Source organism: Nesoenas mayeri, assembly GCF_963082525.1.
Source record: "Nesoenas mayeri genome assembly, chromosome: 1".
Taxonomy (NCBI): Eukaryota; Metazoa; Chordata; class Aves; order Columbiformes; family Columbidae; genus Nesoenas; species Nesoenas mayeri.
The window spans coordinates 160,740,762-160,761,833 of NC_137541.1; the positions used below are offsets into that span (position 1 = coordinate 160,740,762).

The 21,072-nt window shown below is 36.9% G+C and overlaps 1 protein-coding gene across 1 annotated transcript in view; it reads right to left on the bottom strand.

Annotated features, from left to right (window-relative positions):
- GPC6 (glypican 6) overlaps positions 1-21,072 on the bottom strand; it is a gene marked incomplete at its 3' end in the record, with an annotated part of 768,346 nt that overhangs the window by 343,471 nt on the left and 403,803 nt on the right. The window contains exon 3 of the mRNA XM_080347732.1: positions 5,215-5,606. Coding sequence (XP_080203858.1) covers positions 5,215-5,606 — 392 coding nt within the window. The remainder of the gene's footprint in view (positions 1-5,214; positions 5,607-21,072) is intronic.

Consider the following 21,072-nt stretch of genomic DNA (forward strand, 5'->3'; position numbering starts at 1 on the left):
CTACAATAATTACATTCTGAATCAGTGTGACATTCAATATTGACCTTTATTTATATCTCTCACAAACTGTTGAATGTTTATTTATAAACCATGAAAAGCAGAGTTTGTAAGAATATTGATTCAGCACATTAGAAAAGCAGTAGCCTGGCATTCTGTGAGTATAAGTAATCACAGGCAATTACTAGAGACTGCTTTTCACCACTAATCGTGGGTTTAACCTTATAATTGCATTACTGAATTTGTTTCACTTTGTCCATATATCACCAGGTTCCTAATAATAAGTCTGATATTAACATAATTTAATAATATTCAGGGGAAGAAAGGTTTTAATTGGTTTAAGAAAGGCAGACATATAACCTATGCCATGCAGTGAGAAAGGTATTGTAACAGCCTTTTTTATTTTGCAATAAATGATAATTAATATTTAAATGCATTAATGAAATAAGTACTTAGTGGCTGGGTCACAAATCTTTGATGTTTATGTCACTAACAAAATCACTAACTGCTCCTAATGATGCCCCTGAGCTAAGCTTCACTTTACTCCTAGTATAAAAACTACTTTGGCTGCCAGCAGCATGAGTTTGCAAGTGTGAAAGGGAAAGCCAATCTACGAACAATTCTTTTTGTCTTTATCCCGCTATATAATGGGAAGAAAGTGGTCAAATTCAGGAAAACAACAACAACAACCAACCAAAACCAACCAAACCAAAAACCAGCCAAACTCAGAGAAAAGCAAAACCAGCAAACAATAACTAAACCCTCAGATCTATGCAAACAGGAGTACTCCGCAGTCTCTTCCTGCTCCTAGTGAGCCAGACTCAGTGCAAGAGGCAATGAAGATGTAACTGTCTGCCTGGGATTAAATTAGATCTCTGAGCAGCAGTGGGGTAATGACAGCTGGCTAATGACCATGCTTTTGGATAGGACTGAGCAGTCATACTTCATTATTTTTTTTTCTACCAAACTCATACAGTCTCAGTGTGAATTTACCCAGGTTAAAACATGACATTGGCTCAAGTCAGGGTTGAGAAGTCATGTTCATGAAACATAAAAATTGTGTGCTTTTTTTCTCCTGATTTCTACAGCTTTTAATGAAAAGTATATTGAAAGCAAATGCTTCTCAGAAAGACAAAAACCACACAAAACCAATCAAACAAAAAATAACAAAACCCCAAACCAAACCAAAAACCACACAAAAAACCAAACAACTTCTTTGAGTGGAATGCTATCCCAATGAGATAACACTCTGCCAGGGAAACAGTACTGCCTGTACAAATAGTATGGTTTTGTTGGCAAATTTGGATCTAGTTTGGGATTTACACTATCTTTTGAAATACCCTTAGTTGGAGTCTTAATATTTTCTTGGGAACGAGTTCTATTTTCTGTATGCCGTGTTTAGTGCATAACTCTTTTTGTTTTATTTAATGAAAAATAATCTCCAGTGCAACAAGCTTTATAACTGTCATAATTCAGTTGGGAAACGTATTTCAGGAATCATAAGCTCCTGAAAAATCATAAAGACTCTCCTTTTTTAATTTTAATTGTTTTATCCTCCCCATATTTTTTCTGCTTATATTTTCCACCACTCAGTGACAGATCAAAGAGGCTATTGTGATCACTGAGAATGTTTTGTTTAGAGCTAGAGAGAATAACTTAGCATTATTTACTTGTAAAGTACCCAGAGCCCAGACAGAGTAAAAGATGAACGTGAAAAATATGCACACGTCTTTTCTATCACATTATTGGAAATCACAGCTGGCAGCAACTTCAGAAATATTTTTAGTAGTTTCTTCAGTTTAACATGAAATACTAAATTACAGTTAGTCAGGAAGGTTTGGCGTTTTTTTTGTCCTTTGTTCTCCAGGAAAATGTTGAGAAAAACAAAATGCATTTTAAAACATTGATATTTGAATATGCTATATTTCTATGGGGCAAACTGAAAGAATAACTTTTTTTTTTTTTTTTTTTTTCCCTCCACCAATTGGTAACAAGCAGAAAGGCCTACTGCATCATTTTCAGTCAGTACCAACATTACACCCTCTCTGAAGAAAACTCTTCAGAAAGCCTGTGTCCCTGACATGAGATAGGGAGCAAATCCTCCTTCCTGAGTGTGTGACCCACCAACTCAGTTACAGAAATGGGCCAGATGAGGCTGAGCAAGTAAATTAAAGGCCCCAAAAGGAGATGCTGTCACCAATTTTCCTATTAATCAATCTCTTTCTCATGGTATATAAGGTGTAGGCTCAACTTTTTTCTCTGTGAACAGCCTTTGACAATGGCAGTTCAGTGAGATAATGGGTCCAAAAATAGTAAAGTATCTTTTTAGCTTGTGATGCTACAGTTAAGAGAACCCTTCCTTGTTCTCAGCCAGTGCAGACAATGGACAAAGGATTCTGTAAAAGACCTGCAACAGTTCTTTTAATTTTCTTTTTTTCCCATTTCCCTTGACTTACCCACATGTGGCATTCTTATCACAGAATCTCTCAACATTAGAGTACAATTAAAATGAAATCCGTGCTGAATCTGGATGAATTCCAAAGCAGCGAGAAAAAATATTTACCTGACTCTTTTTCTGGTTGCAAAGTTATGTGCTAACTCTAAGGAATGCATGCAGTCTTTTAAAACAAAGTTTAAAGAAAAGGATTTGTCATTTTCTACAACTGATAGACCAGCATAAAAATGCACAGTTATGATATGATCACAAAAGCTTGGATCTCAGAGTAATCACAGCCTTTCCACAGGTTTTTTATTAACCTTGAACATTTGATGTCACTTGGGGTTCTTCCCATCTGTCTCACTGGGCTGCATGAGACACAAAGTCCCTAAAACCAGCAATTGTTTACTATTTGCTGTGGGTATGAACATAGCCACTGAGAATATTAATACCAAAGTCAGTCTGGCAATCGAAGTAAATTCTACATTTAAGTAAAAATATTCATTTCAATAATCTTTTAATTGGATCATAGGATAATGATCCTAAAGAATTGTGGCCAGTAGGTCAAGGGAAGTGATTCTTCCCCTCTATTCTGTGCTGGTGAGACCACACTTGGAGTTCTGTGTCCAGCTCTGGGGTCCCCAGCATAAGAGGGACATGGACCTGTTGGAGCAGGTCCAGAGGAGGCCATAAAAATGATTGATGGAGCCTACACAGGCTCTCTGGGCGACTGCTCCATTGCTTGATCATCCTCATGGTGAAGCTTCTCTTTTTATTCAGTCTGAACTGGCCCTTGTTTCAACTCATGCCCATCATATCCCACCATGCCCCACTGTGAAGAGCTTTGATGCAACTCTTTGATGACCTCCCTACAGGCACCAGGTGCTGCTGCTGAGGTGCCCCTGAAGTCACCTCTTCTCCAGGCTGAATGAGCTCCAGTCCCACAGCCACTCCTCACAGAACAAGTAATCCAGGCCTGATTGTGTCGGTGGCCTCTACTAAACTTGTTTCAGTTTGTCAATGTCTTCCTTGCATAGGAGGACCCCAAAACTTAACACAGTATGCTAGATGTAATCTAATAGAGTATCACTATGTATATATAAAACAAGGAATCTGTACTATACCTTGTATCAACCGCCAAGCACTTTTAAAGATTTTAAAGTGTTGCTTTTGTGTTAAAAGATAATAAAAAAAAAGCATTATTGAGCCATTGTCATCATCTTCAAGTGACACTACAAAAAGGTTCACTTCATGATTGCAGAGCTAGTAGTTCTCATTATAGGATCATAGGATCATTTAGTGATCTTGTGATAAGCCCTATTCTTGAAAGGGCTTTTGTGCCCAAAACCCAGCAAGCAAGATGTAAACATTTCCTGGGTATGTGAAACAGGAAACACCTGCACATTCTGTACATACATGTGATACCTTGGCAGACAATTTGTACCTTAATCTGTTTGGGATTCACAATTTACACATCTGTTACATAAATGACATTGCTTACTCTCTACAGTCTGATCCTGTCAATGCAGCAGGACCTAATGCCTACTGACAACAGTGATGTCAGAGTTCAACACCTTCACTTGAAAGCTGACCCATGGGGACATCACTGCTGTTCAGATGAAATTTGGGGCTGCACATATCTGCATTCTGCACACTCGGAGGCTAAACAGCCGTATCTGCCCCCAGCCAGACTATGTGGGCATGGATTTCATGCCAATGTCCTGCCACTGTTCAGAAAGAACTGCAAAAATTGACAGTGCCAGAGAAAAAGGGAAGGCAACCCTGTAGCCCAGGAAGGCACTTGGGAGGAAGAAACCTTGGTTCTAGCTGAGTAACAAGGATCATGTATTTCATTCACTGACTTTTATATGCAAAATTACCCTTTCCTCCCATGCAGTTTCCTAAGCATAAAATCAAGCTCTTACTTGATGACTACCTCTCTGTCTTCATGGCTTCTGAATTTGTAATTGCAAAATATCGCATCACACAGGATAAGAGAAGTTTAGAAACCTCATCTTGTTGAGCTCTTGAATTGCAGTCTACTGTACAATATCTTGGCTCTACCTTTACCTCACCCTCTGGCTGTGATTTAAATGAAGTATGTGAGACAGTCCTGTCAATTATTTTTGTGTGTGTGTAGTTGTTTTTTTGTTTTTGTTTTTGGTTTGTTTTTTCATTACATCACTTTAATTATGTGAATCCCTCAAGGATTATAATTGTCATAAATATTTGCATAGATAAATAATTAAAACTAAAATAAATGTGAGTCAAACCATCCTTTGGGAAAGCTCAAGTTCCAGAGGTGTCACTATTCATCTGTTTTCTCATGAAAAACATGATTAGACATTTCTAATAAAATCCATCACCCAGTTGCATGATGAACAAATGCTGTGATGGCTGTACTGCCCTCATGAATAGCAACAAAAATTTGCTTGAAACATTTAAATTCTTATCATAATCACCATCCTTTATATATATAGCCAGTTTTGAATTACTAATCACAATCCCTACCATGCTATAACATTGATGTATATTGGTATTTCATTGAGTCCTAAGCAAAGAGAAATGCTTTCCAGTCAGTATTGCCTCAACATCTTCAGAAAGAAGTAAACTGTTGCCCCTATTTATAAACTTAGGTATCTCAGTAGACATAAAACCCAAACAACGAAGCACCCCCCGCTACACCCGTATAAAAAAAATAAAAGAGTGCACAATCAGATTTCAATATTCTAGTAAATTTTAAACAAATTCAAGCTTAAAACCCCCTGATTTTAAGTTACCTTGGATACTCTGTTTGCAACCTCTCTGCCCACTGTCAGTCCCTGAACAAAGGTCCGTGCAGCAATGAACGCTCGAGTCACTTGAACCTTCAGCTTCCTTGGTACATCTCCAAACGGCTTCAGCTGGTCTGTGTACTTGCTTACACACTCCAGGTAGTCCTCTGTGAAATGGTACTGGGGGTTTATAAGCTGGAACATCCGTTCCAACAGCCGAGCCCAGAAATCATTCAGCATTTCCTCCAAGTTCACATTGCCTCCTGTGTAATACCGCTTCAGCTCTGTGAAGAGGTCCTGGAACACCTCAGAGTTTTGCATGTACAGCATGCCATATGTCCGGACAAACATGTCGTTTAAGGATCTTTCTGCATTCTCCAGAAGTTCTCGGAAAAATTCTGCAGGGAAAACAAGCAGGTGTTAATGGATATATTAGTAAGGCACCAAGGGTTTTCTGATTGCATTCCCATGTTACCATTAGCAAAGTTTGTCCTAGTATGTTATTGCCGTATTATGCTTAGATTTTCCCAAGAAATTCACTGAGCATGTACAGCACATCTGATAAAAGCAGGCATAGCTGCTTCTTTTTTTTACAAGATCCCACCTTCCTACAGGATCCGCTTGTCAACCTTCTTAAACTTCTTTTGGAAAAGAGTTCAATGACTGTCATGGCCTGTAAGTGGGGCATTGCCGACAGTGAGGCAGAGATGGCAATGCCTTTGGCAAAACAAGTCTATTTGCTGTGATTAAATGAGTTGCGCTGATGCAGGAGTCACCACGCAGCCAAGTCTGGGATACCAGATGCTAAATATGTGGTCATTGCCAGTATACACATCTACGTGTGCTGACTGCAGGGATGTGCTGACTTCTTACAGTCTTGGCTAATGCTATACTGTGAATATCCTTTTAACATAGGGCCCTGCTGTGACTACAGTGACTCATAAAAATGCAGAACCACTGCAGTGCACTGTATAAGACTGTATAAGAAAAAATCTACACTAAATTTGAAGATTTGCAACTGTAATTAGCTGAAAACAGAATCCACTGAACACTGTAGACCAGTCTACAGGGACTCAGTAAGAAAAGACCTTCTTCATTTTGACAGAAATCATGCAGAGCTGCAGTCTTTGATCTCCCAGATAATTGCAAAGGTGTTATAATGAAAATGTATACACAGAACACTGAGAACATGTTCACTACATCAAAGCACTTATTAAATGGAAAATATATTCTAATAAATATATCAATGTCTAAACTGTCATTAAAACCACAGCTCTTCATGTGAAATAAATTCCATCTGGAAAAGAATATGCCTTTGCCAAATAGTTTATGGAGGGAAAAGTAGGAAACCAAACCAAACCAAAATAGAACACCCACCAAAACTGCAAAACCCACAACCAAAAAGAAAGAGTTGTTAATTTTTGTTGCCAAATAGAATAACTTGAGGTCCACAGATCCATGACATACAGTATTCTCTGTTGTTTTTCCAGTAATTCTAACAAAACTGTTTTAGAGAAAAGCAAAACAAAGCTGTATTTTACCTGACCTGGTGCTATCCTTGATGTCTGAATCATCCTTATTATCATTAAATATATTATATACATTTAGCATTTATTCTTCTAAGAAATAATGCATGCTGGCTGTACTGCTGAACACATCTAGCTCTCTAGTCACACAATCTGGAAGGCAAAAAGATGGCTGAGAACCTGAGGCTCAAATTAAAATTTGTTTTAATGTTGAAGCCAAGCTTTCAGACAAGTGCAATTGAATGACAACTGGGAAAGACCATCATGAAAGCAGTGAATCCAGGCCCCTTGACTTCTCTCCTATAGAGTTCCATATGCTGGGGGTGGCTTATCGCAATTCGCATGCTATCTCCTCCCAGTTCACAGTGATACTGGACATCTCAATATTTATCTTAAAAGATCATACCATTGCATAATTTAGTCACAGCAAAGGATAATCAAGTTAGCTCCTCCTGTCTGAGATTGTTAGCCTATTATTTCTTTGTGTGGGAGTATTATGTAGCAATCTCACAGTCAGTTTGTTGGAAGCCAACCAAACTTTTCAGGGAAGGGTAGACATCTAGCACAGTGTGGCCCATGCTGGTCACAATCTTTATTTATACTGTGCGGTACAAACAGTATCAGTAACTCCACAAGCTTAAATTTCATGCTGGACCAAATGTGACACCATACATATGCATTGTGTAGGAAAACTAATGTCCTCTAAATAGCAATACATTTATTTAATTTTCAGTCTTCTCATAGGTCTCTAGTCTTTGAAAGCTATTGCACAGAGTAAATTATTATGCGATTAAGAAGTTAGACTGTTGATCTTCTGTACACTTTGATATAAAAGACAGTTTAAGAGAGTTATCTTCAATAGTAACCCTATACAGGATCAGGATAATAAAGCAGCAACCACAAAATTGGATACCTTTCGAGTTTTAGAGAGAAACAGATCTCCCCTGTTGTGCTAATTAGAAAAATTCTCAGTCAGCTGCTGTCCAGCAAAATGAATGCTGGTGCGAAGGATTACTTGCTTTTTCAGTCTACAAATCTTTCATACATCAAGAAAGTTGTCTGCTTTGTGATCCTTATGGACAGAAACTGTGTCCTGGCATAGCTAGGCACTTTTCTAGTTACATCAGGAGAAACTGTACTTGCTTTTTTTCCATACTCTTTACAGTAATTTAAAGATTCTATGTTCATTGCAAAGATGATATTTCATCAACTTGCAGGTAGCTTTTGAAAAATAATGTAATATTTCAGCTCAAAGTAAAAGAACGAAGATGAGACAGACATTAGTCATATTGCTTAATGTGCTTCTGGAAGGCACTCAAATACTACAGTGGGAGAGGAGAACCTATATAAGACAGATCTGTGCTGTGTTTTAAAATATATATCTTGTGAAATTCTCTGCTGCCAAAATAGGCTGTCATGAGCAGTGTTAATGCTGGAAATAATTTTTCCTAATTTTAAGTGGTGATTCATTTATATGACAGAATATGTCCTGGATATGTCTTATGTTGCAAGTACGTTTTTATACAGCTTTCATTTATTAGCCAGACAGTCTCAGGAAGCTCGTTCAGTTCTGGTTATGAGATAGTTGAAAAGGATAAGGTCTAAGGCACACTGAGCTACCGAAAAGGGGGAGAGAAGATTGTGATTTCAAATCATTACATGCTCTACATAGGCTTAAATGGTGGGTTTCCAGTCAATGGATAACACTCAAGCTAGTTTTTATTTTAAACATTATTTATAAATTTAGGATGCAAGACTAATAGTAACAGTCTCTGCAAATGAAGTCTGAACTTTTATTAAACCTTTTGTCTATGATCAATTGATAGTTGGAGATGTCCCTGCTCATTGCAGGGGGGTGGACTAGATGACATTTGAAGGTTCATTCCAACCCAAACGATTCTACGATTCTATGAACTCAGTTATAAAGTGAAAGAACGCAATGCATTGTTAGAATCCCTTATTGAACAGTAGATACTGCTCTCATATAAAAAATACGGTCTTGTTAGCTCTCACACTACTATGTCAACTTAAAGCTGACTTCACCACTCTATTTAACACAGGTAATCTAGTGTGATAATGCATTCAACCTGGGAGCTAGCCTAATTCCAGAGTGATGACTAGATGTCACCATAAGGCAGTGGATCAGGATTGGAGATAATACTGCAACATGACGTGATGTAATAACTGCATTCAACAAAACATAATCACAACCACCTAGAGGAAATTATTAGATAAATGAAGTTATATTACATTGGAACTGATGTTCTATGATCACTTTGAGCCTGATAAATTCCCTTGTATTTTCTTTTCCATCTGTAATCTAAGCAAAACCAACATCTGACTGTAGGAGAAGATGCAAAACCAGAAACAGTTTGTTGTGTAATTCGCAAACCAAAAATATATGCATGAACTTAAGACACAAGAAACCAAAAGGAAATTTCATTTAATTACCATATATTCTGCTCAGATTTCCATTTTAGCAGAACTTGAGGTCTGAATGCTGTGCCATGGTGTATCTGATACACTGGACATGCAGCCTCACTGCTACACAAGATAAAAACAGCAGAGCTTCACAGAGGTCTTCAGATGTTCTGGACAGGGATGTAGGTCTGATTTTACTTCAGCCTTTATGGAAAACATTGCTCAGGGTGGCATACTGATTCCATCCGTCATTGACTAACACCACCCAAAACATACGGGCAGTTCCTCGTTATAGCCTTGTTCTCCTGCTTGTGGGGATTGATTTTCAAAGAGCTCTGCGAATTTAGACATACAAATTCTAGTGATCTATCAGTTACTGTGAAGATGTGCATGCATCTACACCCTATGTGGACTTTAGGTATATAACTTCATTTCATATCTTTGAATGTCCTGATGAGGCTGATGGCAAGAAGGGTGTTAGAATTCAAGTAAGCTGAATACTCTTTGGGACAGAAAGGTTCTTCAGGGGTTCTTTAGGTACAAATGCACTTATGATGTAGATCAATGGCAGCCTTGTGTTTTGCTTTGTTTTGTTTTGTTTTGTTTTCCTGCTGCCCCATTATTGTCTTTATTTCTTCATTTCTTCATTCATGAAGTCATCCATAAAAAAAAAAAAAAGAATATCTTGGTGATTCCTACCTTCTTGCAAAGGCCTTTTTTTCTTTTTATTTTTTTAAATATATTCGACATGGTTCTAATTAGTGAAAGTTGTGATTTATGTCAAGGAAATTCAAGTGAAATTAACCTGTAGTTTCTATGCTTTTTTATTTTCCAGCTTGTGGTTTTGTTTGTTTGGGTTTTTTGTTTTGTTTTGTTTGAGGGGTTTTTTTAGGTTTCCAGAAATTTTCTTCTAACAATAACTAACCTTATAAAACAAAAAGAATTCAAATTAACTTCCTCATTGAGAAAAAAATGCTGTAAAGAGAATACTTACAGCGATTTTTTTTCCATATATTTGACATTCCATTTATATTTATATTCAAGAGTGAACAAATCATATGCATAAGGCTACTAGTGCCTCGGTATTACTTTTTAGCAGACCTGAATAACTAATTTTAAAATTCCCTTATAGCTTTGACCTTTGGAAACACTCAACAGTCACAACTGAGAAATGAACTTCAGCTCCCATTATGAACAACAAATCTTCAATGTGATGAGGTCTGTTGAAAATTGCTTTCCTTTTTAAATTCATTTTGAATATACACAGATAGCATTTATAGGTAAGAAATGTAAGTCAGATAATTCTGTAATTAATTGTGTCCTATAACCACAAATTTCAGAATAGGTGATTTACATCTTCTACTTATGTCTTGGGTGAAATCACCTATGGGTAAAATGATTTAGCTGTTGAAAGATATACATACATTTCTATAACGTCCTATACCTGTAAATAACATGACATTATGAAATATTCTGCATGCTACTGAATTTTTTAGAAACCAGTGCAGTCTCAAAGGTTGTGAGTAAAGATGAGGGTCGCTTCCCTCTTTAACCTCTCAGTTTCTCAGGCTACCGCAAAACTTGATAATAGAAGGTAATTCACTGCAATCTTCTTCCTCACCTCCTGTCCAGAGTCCGTGACTTCTTCCCCCTTATGGATCAGGCTGTTAGAGGGAAGGAAGGAGGCCCAGGGGAAGGGGAGGCCACTGAGGCTCCATCCTTAACTGCTCCCCAGCGTGGAGCATGGAGACAATGCAAACAGCACTGTCCTGCACTAAAACAAGGGACAGGAGCATGGGGAGGAAACATAAACAAATCTGTAATGGGCTGGGTTGGACGGGTATGATCAGGTGAAGGCAAATGGAAAAAAAGCTAGGCTGATACTTATACAGCAAATGCCATTACCACAATGCGAATATAATCTGATGAAGAATTTAAGGCATTATTTAATGCCGATATACAAAGAAGTTATTGTGGAAGTGAACATTAATATGGAGTTAAAGGATCTATAATCTACTCAAAGCTGATTGCATACATTGATAAAGGTCTATAAGACTTTATTCTGCAACACTGAAATCAATGAGAACATTATCAACAACTTCAGGGAATGCAGGTGCAACCTTTAAATGATAAACTTAGTGTTTCTTCACTGCTAAAGGTCATTTACTAACACTTGATTATGTCTAAAAGGGAGACTTGATCCTGCCATTGGTTCTACATAGATAATTCTGCAACTAGGTGAAACATATCACTTGCACATGAGAACCATTAAATTAGATATGAAGACATACTTTTTGATATCTTTACTGTCCTCTAAAATCTCAATTCATAGTCTGTTGCATCTGGTATAATACTTTATAATGGTGATGTATCCTTGATTATAAATATGAAACCTGAAATTCCCCAAGTTCTCCTCAAGGAATCCATTGAACTTCTAGCAATAACCAAGAAAGAAAATGCTAGGAATAAAAACAAAGTAATGAGATAGCTTTACATATAATTTATATATACACTAATAACTGTCCCTGAAGGTTCTACTTTCATTATCTAGTGGAAAATGTCAAAGTGAAGTACTCATAAAATGTAAGCAAAATGTTACATGGCATCAGAAGGCGACATTCTAGAATATTTATGAATGAACATTTAAACACTTAGAGCAGTAGTACTGCCATGAATATCCATGACCACAGAGAAACATGTAGTATCTCATGGATATCTGTGAATTTCAGAATGATTAATTTTACATCATATGTTCATAAAATGCATAAAGCCTCATGAAAAATTAATATAACCACAGTTTCTTCTGAAAAGCATTTAAAGCTTTCATGAAAATGATATTAACCATATATAAACTATGGGACTCAGTGCAACAATTGTTTTAAAATATAAAGACTGTTCAGTTTTTCCCTATACACCACTAGAGGCTATTAAATATCCAGTTCAATAGTTAAGGGGATTTACCATCTAACGTTTTGTATGAACATTCTTTGCCAGGCTTATAATCTACAACAATCTTTTAAATATATTAAAAATTTGTTGTCTTTTAATACATGGAAGTGTAAGGTGGACCAGCAGATATAGGGGAAAATTAACAACAAATTTTCTTGCTACGAGCCAGATAAAACCAATTTAAGCCAGAATAATTTCTATATTCTGTCTGAAGGACAAAAAACCAAAACAAACCAAACCAAAACAAAAAACACAAAACAAATAAACAAAAACAAACAAACAAACCAAGCAAAACAAACAAACAAACAAACAAACAAAAAGACGTCGACATTTTTTGACAAGCAGGTCCCAAACCAGGGGTGGTATTTGCTATCATTAGACAGAGTCCTGCACTGTTCAGGGATCAGGTGTTGTGCTGAGAAGGAACGGGGCACTGAAGTCACGGCACGTCTCCATGCCTGTTCTCAGAGTAGACAGCTTGACTTGACTAAGGGCAGGAGTCATTCGTCTGGAAGGAGGCTCTGGTTGGCCAGAGCAAAACACTGAAATCTTAACTGTCTTTTCTTTACAATGTGGTGGTTAACCACAACCTGACAGGAGCAATACTTTGGAACTGGGCTTTGGGGGCAGAAATCTCAACCTGGATTTAGGCACATATGGAACTGAGGAGGGCTGCTTCTTCTCTTTTAGAATAGTGTCCTTTTTTTTGTTTTCTTCCTCTCATTTTATACAAAAGAGACTACTGTGAATAGTTGTTATTTAAGGAGTCTGAAAACTGGATCTTAGGCCCTGTTCAACTTCAAGGAGTATCTACTGGGTCACATCAATTCAGCAAATACCCAATAGGATGCATAGTTCCTGAATCCCAGTGTGGAAGAATGGGCATCAAAAAACTCAGACTGGACACATCACAAAATCTTTAAAATTAGAACTGCAGCTATTTTCACATCACACAAGTACAGAGAGATAAGAAATATTTGCACAGTTGTATTTATATAATGTAACTGCCATAAATCCCCTGCAGTTTTCCTTTCTATCTCATTTCACCTTTCTCTCTCTTTGAAACAAGCTCATTTTAGTACTTATAAAGAAATCGGTCTATTGCAAAAAACCTCTAAGATGTGAGACATGAGACAGATAATACTGCAATAACTAAAAAGACTTCTATTTGAGCTAACTGGCAGAAGCCTGCTGTAAAAGCAGTTTGAATTTTGACTTCCTATTGAAATTATTATTACGTAAAACCAATTTTGTATATAAGTCTGCAGTTTAAGAGGTAATGAAGTCATGTTGATGGTTTTTCCAGACACCTTTGAATGCAGCTAAATAACTTCTGTTACAGTTTAACAGACCTAACAAAAAAAGATAAAACTACTTCCAAGGTCATTTACTTATTTTTAGGCTTATTCAATTTTCCTACGTCCATACTCAAAGGAACCCCACGCACCACTAAGGCAGCATTAAATCCAGGCTGATTTCCCAGTTATTTCTTGCCTATTTGGACACTGCATGCAGTACTATTTGTTACTGTAATAATACAGGGGTATAATTTAATTTCTTGCTTGTAAATGGAGCTGCATGGTCAAACTTCACTGAAGTGCAAACTTTCGTTTTTCTTTTGTGACACCAAACTAAGTTAACTTAAATGTCAGGAAGACAGCTTAAATGTTCTCCATTTGTTAGAGGAATGATTTTTTTTATTATTATTATTTCTAAAGCAATGGTGGGAAAGTTAAGGAGAAACAAAGGTCCTAGAGATGAGATCTGGGCAACCAGTGACTTAAAACAAGGCAACACATAAATACAAGTTTAAGGATTAAGGTTAAGGGTAATATAGTTGGCTTCATAGAAGCTACGAATGTAGGAAAAGATCTCTTACTTTTGAAGAATACAGTCTTTCAGATCCTGGATCTGCATTCATGTGCTGGTGGAAAGACCTTAGGTCCCCCATGGTGCTTTGTGAAATCAATAAACTTTCCTACCTGTATGTTTCAAAGATCAGAGATTAAAAACCAAAGTTTATATTTGAATAGCTTTAAAGTCAACACGAATCTTCATCTGCAGGCACCAGTTTTCTGGATCAAGATGCTGCATGATTGATTTTTATCTGACCTGCCTTCTCAGCAGAGACCTTTTTCTCCAAGAGTGTGTCTACTGGGAAAGTTTTCCATTCAGAAGGAAACTTAGATATAAGATATGGTACAATGAACTGAAAAACTATCTTTGCAAGACTGGTATATATTTAGGGCTCCATTAGATTTCAAACAGTATAATATACTTTCTCTTTGATTAAACTACACAGGAGCGGCCTTAAAACTCCTAGGACAAATTTGGGGAATTGTTCCCATTTATTAGGTGTTGCATTGCAAATTATGTTCCTTCTAAATGGATATGTCATGTAGTGATACCAAAATTTTTCACTCCTGTGATGGTCTGCTGATTCATTGATGAATCTATGGAACATGTTGATGAGAATATTTTAATAAACCCACAAGCTGTTGACTCTGTAAACAAACAAACAATAGCTTTGACTCCTTCCTATGGTCCTGCAATGAAATGAAGTGGTGTGGTTCAGTAGGATTTAGGAGATCTAGAACCTGGTTTTGGATTCTTGCATGGGTTTTTTGTTTGTCTGTTTGTGGGGTTTTTTTGAGCAGAAGTCACTGGACTTCTGCCATTTACCGCTTCTTCCATCTTATCTGCAATCTTGAGACCCAGTTGTCTCTCTACTCTACAATTTTTGTCCCTCTCTCAGATGGATTCAATTCCTATTATTGCATGGGTTTTTTTATCTGACAGTTGATGGGGCAATTTAGGCATAGGCCGTGTTTTCCTCATTGGTGTCCAATGCTTCCTCCTGAGCCTAGTAGTTTGGAGATTCTGGGTCACTTTAGCTGGCTAAGTCTTTTAATTCAATGCCTAGTATAAGCACTAGACATTATTTCCTTTTGTAATATTTTGGTATTTCTCCATCTTTTTTGGCCATAACATTAACTCTGTGTCACATTTGAGCTGAAACTCCCACTAACCGTTCTTCTCATGCAACTCTTGCCAGCTGAGAGTGACAGACCTCTGAGATGGGGTTTGAGAAGCAAACTCTAAATTGATCAGTTCTACTGAGCAGCAGGTGGTGAATGGTCCAGGGTGACCCATGCTGACTGGAGGCCTTATATTTGTTTTCCTACGCTATACTACTGCAGAAACATTCAACTAAACAAGTGCAAACAAGGCAGTACAGGTGAAATAGGAAAGCAAAAGCCACAGAGGAGAAAAACAGTGAGAGAGACAATAGAAAAACAAGGAAATGGCAGCTGAATAGAAGAGAGAAAGTGATAAGAGAGTTAAACTTCATTTTTCCAGAGCTTGCTCAGATACAGTCTCTCAACACTGCTAAAAACATCTCATGTGTACACATAGGCAGACTAAGGGTTTCAAAACCTATATTGTCAAGTGCAGGAGAACCTGCAGTCCACGTTACACATGGCTTCACTCCAGATAGGCGACTGAGGAACCTCAGTGTGAAGCCTTGCTCCAGCTCTGCCTTGATGTTCTCTATGGGGACAGAAAGAAGGCTTTAGGTCATAAGTCCAGCTTGGGCTCTAAAATAGGGTCTCCCCTTCATACCTGCAGGAGCCTGTCTCTTTGTAATGATGTTGCTAGATCAGTGCTAGTATTTATCACACATATGAATATGCATATTATTGCTTGAAAAGGAGATTTTAGGGGTTCCACTAGCGCATTATCTGAAAGACTGAAGTTTTTAGCAGCCTGGCAAGGTAGGGAAGTAAAATGAATACTTGTTGTAAGAGATTATTGCAAACTTTTTTATCCAATAACTTCTTTATTTATGTTTTCCAAATATAAATATACTTAGCCCTTTGAGAGACACATTCAGCCATATAAAGCAATAAGAGGCAGATATCTCAGTACATCTAGAAAAAATAGGAAGGAAACAAGAAAGAACACACCTTCTGGTTTTAAATTGAGACAACATGCTTCCTGGAGAAAGGACCCAAATAATTGTGAGAAGACTCTCAAATTCACACTAAAGCAGTGATGACTTCTGAAAAATGGAAAAGTTCAGTATGTTGTGTAGTAGGTGACACTAATTACACTGTTCCTTTTCCATAATAAGAAACTTAGTAAGTACATCCTAAAAGTGCTTCCACATTTACAAATGATATAATAAGAAATGTGTTTCCAATAGATGACTTTTATATTAGGGTTCAGCATTAAATTATACTGCTCATTCAACCCATTATCTAGAAAATATTCTTCACTTTCACTGAAGAAACACTACTTTATTAGTGACATGTTCCACATGTTCACTCAGACTTGTCCATATGTTTATGTATAAAAGATTTCAATTGACATTTTTGTGTTTCATATCACAATAATCATAATAGGTGCCATATTAAATAAGTATTTAATCATTCAATGCCTTAATTAGTGTCACACACCCATGTATAGTTTATAGTGTTAATCCCTCAATACAGGAAAAACTAGTTAAGTAGCTGGAAATGTAACTGTAGAAGGTAATGAAAAATCTCTTTTGTTGATTACACAAAACCAGCAGCTTTTGTCTCTGGAATCAAGAGTTGTACAGAAATATTTTGTAACACTATAAATACCCTGATTTTGTTGTTGTTTTTACTACTTGTTTTTTGCTTTAAAATTGGCCTCTTCTAAACAACTTTACTTATTCTGAGGACCCATCAAAGTTTGTACATTGTGTCGTAGGCTCTGATTTAACTTGATTTAGTTCAAAGTAATGATTTCTTATACTCTGAGCATCAGTATAATCTATTACAAATTTAAATTGATTTTGGCTTTTTTTTTTTGCTTTTTTTTTTTTTTTTTTTACATTTTGTGACTATACTTTGAGTACTACCTAGGAACTAAACAGGTTCCTGCTTTGCATACAGCCATTTCTACCTTTGTCTTTGGAAAATCTCAGACCTACTCTCTACTTTTTTTTCCTTTGTGATGTTATGAAGTTTGACAGCAAATAAAAATTCAGCCTCATGTTATTTTGCTACTGGTTGATACATTGGCATCAAGTCTGAACGGCCTCTTGTTATCCTTGGAAGCCAAATGTGAGATCATAAATACATGGTCTTCTCTGGATGGATAGAAAAGCCAGAGGCACAAATCTAGACCCACCAGGAAGAACTAAAGGATTAGAAAAAAAATCACATTTTAATCCTTTGGATTACTCCTATATTCTTGAAGCAATGCATAACACTGGAGCTGACATTGCCACAGAGCAATGAAGACCATCATATTTTTGTTTTTATAATGAGAAGTAAGGTCACCACTGTTATTAACTTAATCTTATCTATAATTCAGAGCATAATATAAAATTTAGAAAGTTCAGGCAAACAAGGACATGGAAAAATGATGCCTGCTCACTAAAGCTTTTTTCAAAATGTCAGGTAAGCTTTAAACAGACATAACACTTGAGAAATTTTTTTTACCTGAGGTAGGAGAGGGAGAAATTCTGAATTAATAAAACCACAGCATTATATTTCAACATCATAGAATCTGCAGTCTTTGTTTCTTTCTATGCATATCTGGTGGACATTAACCTGGTCATGAGTCCTGTTATTATTTTGTCATGTATTCTTTTAGTCTTAGCTTTTTCTTGATAGATATACTGGGGAAGTGATTAGCATTTCAGCCTAGCAGGCACCAGCCATTTGGGTCTCCTAATATGCGACATGAAAGAAAAGGATGGGAATAAGGTAACATTGTTTTGCTTGGATTATTGTTAAAAGGTTTAAATCTTCACTGACATTCTGCTTCTTTGATTTCTGCTATCTTGACCTGGAATATATGTGGTCTATATTGCGAACCTGCTTCCCTGAGCGTCTGTTTACCCAATCTTTCTTTGAAGTGCTGATGGTAATGAATCTCCTTCCTCCAGCCCCAACCACTGCATTCAGTTATCATCAAGCACAGGCATCAACTAGAGCTCTAATCTTGCTCTGATGGATGGAATACTAACCTTTCACAAGATTAGAGACACAAGGTGCTCTAGAGATAATAAAATTCAAATAGGTTTATTTCAAAGGGCAACTCAATCTCGATTTTCTTCATGGGTCACTTGACAGATCATTTGCCAATGTAGTTTTCGTGTCCTTCTGCGTCTGGTTTCTGTGCAGTGCTCCAAGTATTTGAAATTAAGTGGGCCCCAACAGGCAGAGTTCGGCAAGGGTCTCACTTCAGCGAAAATAGCAAGATACTCATTCAGCACAGAGCTGGCAACTTTGCTAAAAGTGCTTCTTGGGTGGGTGGTGCTTGAATGGCAAGAAGTTTCTCTTAACATTTTCAGGAAGGCATAGAAATGACAATAATGATAAGCATCTTGAACACTTTGAATTTTAAACTTCTGTTTGATCATGGAGCAAAAATCTTGCTAGCATAATAACAAGCGGTACAATACATGCAGTAGCTGTAAGTCAAGAGATTTCTAGCTCATGGGAGACCACTTTTAATGTGTTTGTCAAGCACAACTATGTAAAAGTGTTTACAAGTCAAATACTTAAGTCAAGTATCTACAAACATGGAGATAAGGCTCTTACAGGTGCTGAAAGAAGATTCCTCTAGCAGACAGTTTTGGTGTTATATACATCAATTAGGATCCTATGCAGATAAAATAGGCAAAGTCTCCTTCAATCTCTAGGGTTGTAGCTTGAACCTGTTCAAAAATATCACTTTGTGATTTAATAAAGCAAAATTAAATTATTATAGAATCATAGAATAGAATAACAGAATCATTTAAGTTGGAAGAGATGCTCAGGATCATCAAGTCCAACCATAACCTAACCTAACTCTAACTAAACCATGTCACTAAGAACCTCATCTAAACACCTTTGAAACACCTCCAGGGATGTAACTAGTCTGCTTAGAGAACAAATAGTATTGAAGCTAGTGAGTATAATGTCTGGCCTTCATTTAGAAGAAGGATAAAGCTAAAGCTGCAGGTGTAGCAGTTGCATTCAAACTCCAGCACTTCCATGAGTTATCCAGGAGGCTGGAGGCTGGGGCTGGCTTGTGTGCGCAGGTGTTGGCAGCTGTACTGGTCTCCAGAAGAGAGAGGGAGAGGAGGGGACAAAAAGCAGATGAAGCACTTGAGAAATGCACACAAAAGGAGCCAGGAAAGCTCAAAGGAAGTCAGAAGGATGTTGTATGCTCATATCCAGGACAGCACTGAAAAAAAGTATGCTGTAGAAATTTAAAAAAACAAAACAAAACAAACAAAAACCTCAAAAATATTAAACCCTGTCTTTCTTCTACAGAGATTGCTTCCTGCATATTTATAGGGGTGAAAGTTTACAATAATAAGAATGCACACTTTTAGCTTCACCAAACAAGAATGGCTACATGATATTTAAAATTCAGTGGCTGATGAGTTGCATGATAACTAAGTAGGACAGATTTGATAGAATACGCATCTAAAATGTGTACTGGACTAAGTCTGAAATCTGGAAAATAAAGTTCAAGATTTTTTTTTCTGTTTTTAAAGCTTCAGAACTACATGAAAAAAGTATTCTCATTTTGAGTCTTTTAGCTGTGACAGCTCACAAACTAGTCTGTTCCTAGAACTGCAGTCATATCTCTGGAGTACATTTACATTGTTTACATTTCATAATTGAGTGAGTTCTTAATATTTCAAAAACTGTTTCTGTTTTCATGAAGTTTTAACGTATACACTTCAGTTGTCATTATTGTCCTTTATAGCAAGAAGCTCTTGAAACAAATTTTATGCTACATGTTTTTAAAAATGCCAAGAAATAACCAGCTACACAAAAATCTTGCAATCGATTCAGGAACTTGTGCACTTACATGTTTCTTTCTCTAGTTTCAGTACTAAGCATTGGACATTAATTTTCTATAAATATCTGTGAAAGTAATCTTTAGGCATATGAGGTGGGAGGATGCCCATACCTACGGAGTTAAGTCTTTTTGTTAGAGGATGTGAATTTTTCAGATAATCATCTGTCTTTGCTACTCCACTGCCAACTCTATCAACCTATGTGTAATTTTCTACCCATGATAGACGCAAAATGGGCTATGAAATTGCCATGGGATCATACAGGCTAAAGGTGTGTGTTACTTAAATTGTTCACACAAAAGGAGACTACATTGAATTAAGACCAATCAGCTGCTGTGGACTGGGATGGAAGAAGGAGAGATGGGGAATCATTCACTGTGATCAGCCTGTCAGACTAATCACTGACTTACCTCAAAAGTTTACGCAAATTTTAGCAGTACATTTCATCCCAATAGTATGTCTGCATAGATTTTTCTACAGGGTTTGAAATCTTCAAGCAGTATATATGGGTGAGATAAAAAAGCTGAAGATTCGTGAAGCAATACAGGGATGTGTGACCATGGAAATAATCTAAAATTATCTCCAGAACAGAATGGTTATTAAAACTTGGAGGATTTTAACTTATAGGTAAACACTCCTTCAGATAAGCCAGGTGCCTCCTCTTCCAAATTATAAAAATAAAGAAATAGCATTTTACTGCAAATCAAAATATGCTATGAAAATGTACCAGTACTAATCTGTTAGGCTTTCAGGAAATTTACTTGCAAATAAAAGAATTACTGAGGAACCCATCCTCTGGTTTAAAGCCAGGACTAGATACCTGAAAGCTTGAAATATAGCATCAGACTTGGTTCCAAATATAACTGCTGACCTGAGTACTCAATAATCTTTTTTATAAAGCCTGATCTGCAAGCACACACCACGAAAAGTCAAAGGACTTAATTTGATTTAAGTACATCTGTGCTAATCACACACAGAAACTACATTAGTCAGACTAAGCTCTTTTCCAAAGAACAGCACTTGGCCTAAAACATGTACCATCATGGTCTTCATCATTGACTTTGAATTTTCTTGCTTTTGTGGGATTAAATCAGACCCTTAACATTATGTTAATGTAGCTTTTTTGTGGTT